Source organism: Plectropomus leopardus, chromosome 12 (genome assembly GCF_008729295.1).
Source record: "Plectropomus leopardus isolate mb chromosome 12, YSFRI_Pleo_2.0, whole genome shotgun sequence".
Classification (NCBI taxonomy): Eukaryota; Metazoa; Chordata; class Actinopteri; order Perciformes; family Serranidae; genus Plectropomus; species Plectropomus leopardus.
In genome coordinates, this window is record NC_056474.1 from 18,503,022 (window position 1) to 18,506,097 (window position 3,076).

At 39.4% G+C, this 3,076-nt stretch overlaps 1 protein-coding gene across 1 annotated transcript in view; it reads right to left on the bottom strand.

Annotated features, from left to right (window-relative positions):
• LOC121951267 (integrin alpha-6-like) overlaps positions 1-2,938 on the bottom strand; it is a 9,694-nt gene extending 6,756 nt beyond the window's left edge. The window contains exons 1-9 of the mRNA XM_042497532.1: positions 2,924-2,938; positions 2,656-2,787; positions 1,937-2,064; positions 1,765-1,854; positions 1,569-1,630; positions 564-706; positions 350-490; positions 135-250; positions 6-15 (exon numbers count right to left, since the gene is read on the bottom strand). Coding sequence (XP_042353466.1) covers positions 6-15; positions 135-250; positions 350-490; positions 564-706; positions 1,569-1,630; positions 1,765-1,854; positions 1,937-2,064; positions 2,656-2,787; positions 2,924-2,938 — 837 coding nt within the window. The remainder of the gene's footprint in view (positions 1-5; positions 16-134; positions 251-349; positions 491-563; positions 707-1,568; positions 1,631-1,764; positions 1,855-1,936; positions 2,065-2,655; positions 2,788-2,923) is intronic.
• Positions 2,939-3,076: the final 138 nt, after the last annotated feature.

Consider the following 3,076-nt stretch of genomic DNA (forward strand, 5'->3'; position numbering starts at 1 on the left):
GGCACGTTGTCCTGCCTTTTAACAGAAAAAAGTTGTTAATCATGGACATATGTCATATAAACATGATATCATTGTGATAAAGGTGTGTGTGTGTGTGTGTGTGTGTGTGTGTGTGTGTGTTAGTTTCCACTCACAGATCTAATGGAGTGAACGTGTCTCCGTCAGCTGTCATGTAGCCGTAGCGATATTTCATCTGCAAGTTGCTCTGACAAACATTGTCACTGCCACACCCCTCCTTCCTAAAATTCAACTACACAAACACACACATACATACACACAAAAGATTACACAGAGTCCTGACATCGACTCTACTGCATGTCTATACAATGTATCTTTCATGCATAAGCACCATCGAGCGAGTTGGCGATGACTTTTTGGGGTCCAGGACAGGTTGCGGTTGAGTGGAGCTCTGCCTGCGTTTACGCTTTGCCTCCTTGATGTCCACGGACACATCGATGGGGATTCCGCGCAGCTTGTCTCGAATATTTTCCTGTAGAATGAAATAACATTACGCACCACCCAAAATCCACTTTAATTGAGAAATTTTCAGACAGAGTCAGTACCGGTATTGTAAGTTCACGTTTAAAGCACTCTTTTTTTCCTTTGCTGTTAATGGTGATGGTCCCTTTGGAATCAGTAAGGATCGCCCGGGGGATAAGACCGCTCTTTTTGTGGTCAGCATCCGCCTCAAGGGAGTATTCCACCGCTAGATGGGACGGAGACCGGGACATGAAAGGGAAGAGGAAAACAATTACTGACCAGAAATGACTTTGTATCACTATAATTATTAAGTATGATAATATGAAGCAAACACACTACAAAGATGACATGTTGCTTTAAAGGGGCACTAAGCAGGAATTCCTTGAAAGAAAGGAAAAAAAAGCAACGTATAGACTCTTTATTTGCTGATGCTCCTGGGCACGGTGTGCAGGTGAGGTCAGGACTTATAAAGAGGTAGCAACCAGATGCAAGACTGTAAGAAGCAGGAATTAAGGGTGCAGCTATGGAAAAAGAGTTACTGCCTTGCAGTTATTTGCCTTTGTGTACCTCAAGTTGCAGTTACAGTTTACATCCAGATCTGTTCAGATTTATGTGGCCATGGCAGTTGACAATGTTTCAAATATGGATGTTACTGCAAAGAAGTTTAATACTCTAAAATACAGTGCTTCAAACACATCTCGAGCACAGCAGCACAGACCTTTGGACGTTTTGATAAAAAATATCATCCCTCAATCATTTTATTTTGTATGACAGTTGTGTAAGATTTTGTCTTAATACATACATTCTTGAGTCCCGGTCAAAAACATTTTTGATGACCAAATTCTAAAAAGTTCATCCGGTCCAAGAGGACATTTGTGCCAAATTTGAAGGAAATTCCTTCAAGGAGTTCTTGACATATTGAATTCACAGAAAGGGACAGAGAGACAACCTGAAAAACGTAACACCTCTCTATCGACCGCATACATGCATAAAAAGCTTTCACTTTTGCTGCTGATACCATTTACAATCCATGACCAACAACTTCTGAATAGTATACTTTAAATAAAGAGAAAGATGGCTCAGCTTACTCAATTTGGGAGTGTAGTTTTCGGGACTGGCAGTGTAAGTGAGGCATGTCTCAACCTCCAAGCTGGGGACACAATGCAATTTAACCACAGTCAGACACAGTACTGTTAGAATATTTAAGTTTTTTTCTCATAAGTATAATGAATGACCAGAAATTAATAGAAGCACCAATTTAAAAATATATATATATACACTTACCAGAAGTTGTTGCCACAGTTCTTCTTGGTGAGGTCGATTTCCTTAGGTGTGAACGTGATTTCCTTCTTGATGTCAATAACAGGACGCGATCTGAGGACAATGAAACTCAAGTAAGCAACTCTATAACCATAACCAGAGACGTACAGTGTAAAAAGTCTTCAGGTTTGCTCACTTGAAGACAAAGACAGAGTCAGAGAGGGATCCGACAGCCAGGTCAGGGTAGGAGTTCTTATCCAGGTCCATGTTGCCTGCCAAAGAGTAGCCAAACTGCTTCACTCCAAAAGACTTGCCTGACAGAACCTGAACAAAGACAGACACATGTTTTGATTACAGCATCTCAGTGTACAGTATGCATTCATCAAATTATCCAATCAAAAAACAACTATTAAAAGCCATAACTTAAATTAACCATTTTGGAAGACTGTTTTTTTAATATGTTTTGTTGGCTTGTCTTTCTAGTTCAAAGATTTGTACTTCTCCCACTGTCGCAAAGACAACAAGATCACTTTTCCTTGGAGCCTCGCAACTACCAAAAACAAAAGATACACTGTATTTTGCTTGGAAATAGTATCCAGTGGCAAATACAACAGCATAGTGAAACAAGGCTGATTGGGAACCAATCTAAACACTGATGGTGTCATGGTGGTGTTTTTCTGTCGCCATTAATTTGTGCAATCAACATTTACTTCATAATAATTTAAAGTGAAAAAAAATCCTCTATTTAAACTTTAAATACCTCTTTCACGAGTTAAAAAATGCATTTATTTGTATTTAACTTTCTTAGATGCAAACAATACATATTTGGACAAAATGTACATGCATTTTTGACAATGGCAAATAAGAAAAATGCAACAAAAGTTAAATTATTTATTGCATGAGTTTGTTACATACCTGTGCAGCTGTTTCAGAGCTGAGACCTGTGACTGCTCCATGGTAGATGTAAACTTTGCCTGCATTATTGTCATCATAAGGAGCTCCCACTGCAAAATCTGACAGCAAGAACAACAACAGTGACTGCCGGGACTCAAAAATGGCAGAGGAAAAAACAAGGGGGAATAAACTCTTGATGTCTGCTATGGAAGGTGCAAGCTAACAAAAATAACATACATTTCTACAACTTTAAATTCAATTACCTGTGCAGCTGTTTCAGAGCTGAGACCTGTGACTGCTCCATGGTAGATGTAAACTTTGCCTGCATTATTGTCATCATAAGGAGCTCCCACTGCAAAATCTGACAGCAAGAACAACAACAGTGACTGCCGGGACTCAAAAATGGCAGAGGAAAAAACAAGGGGGAATAAACTCTTGATGT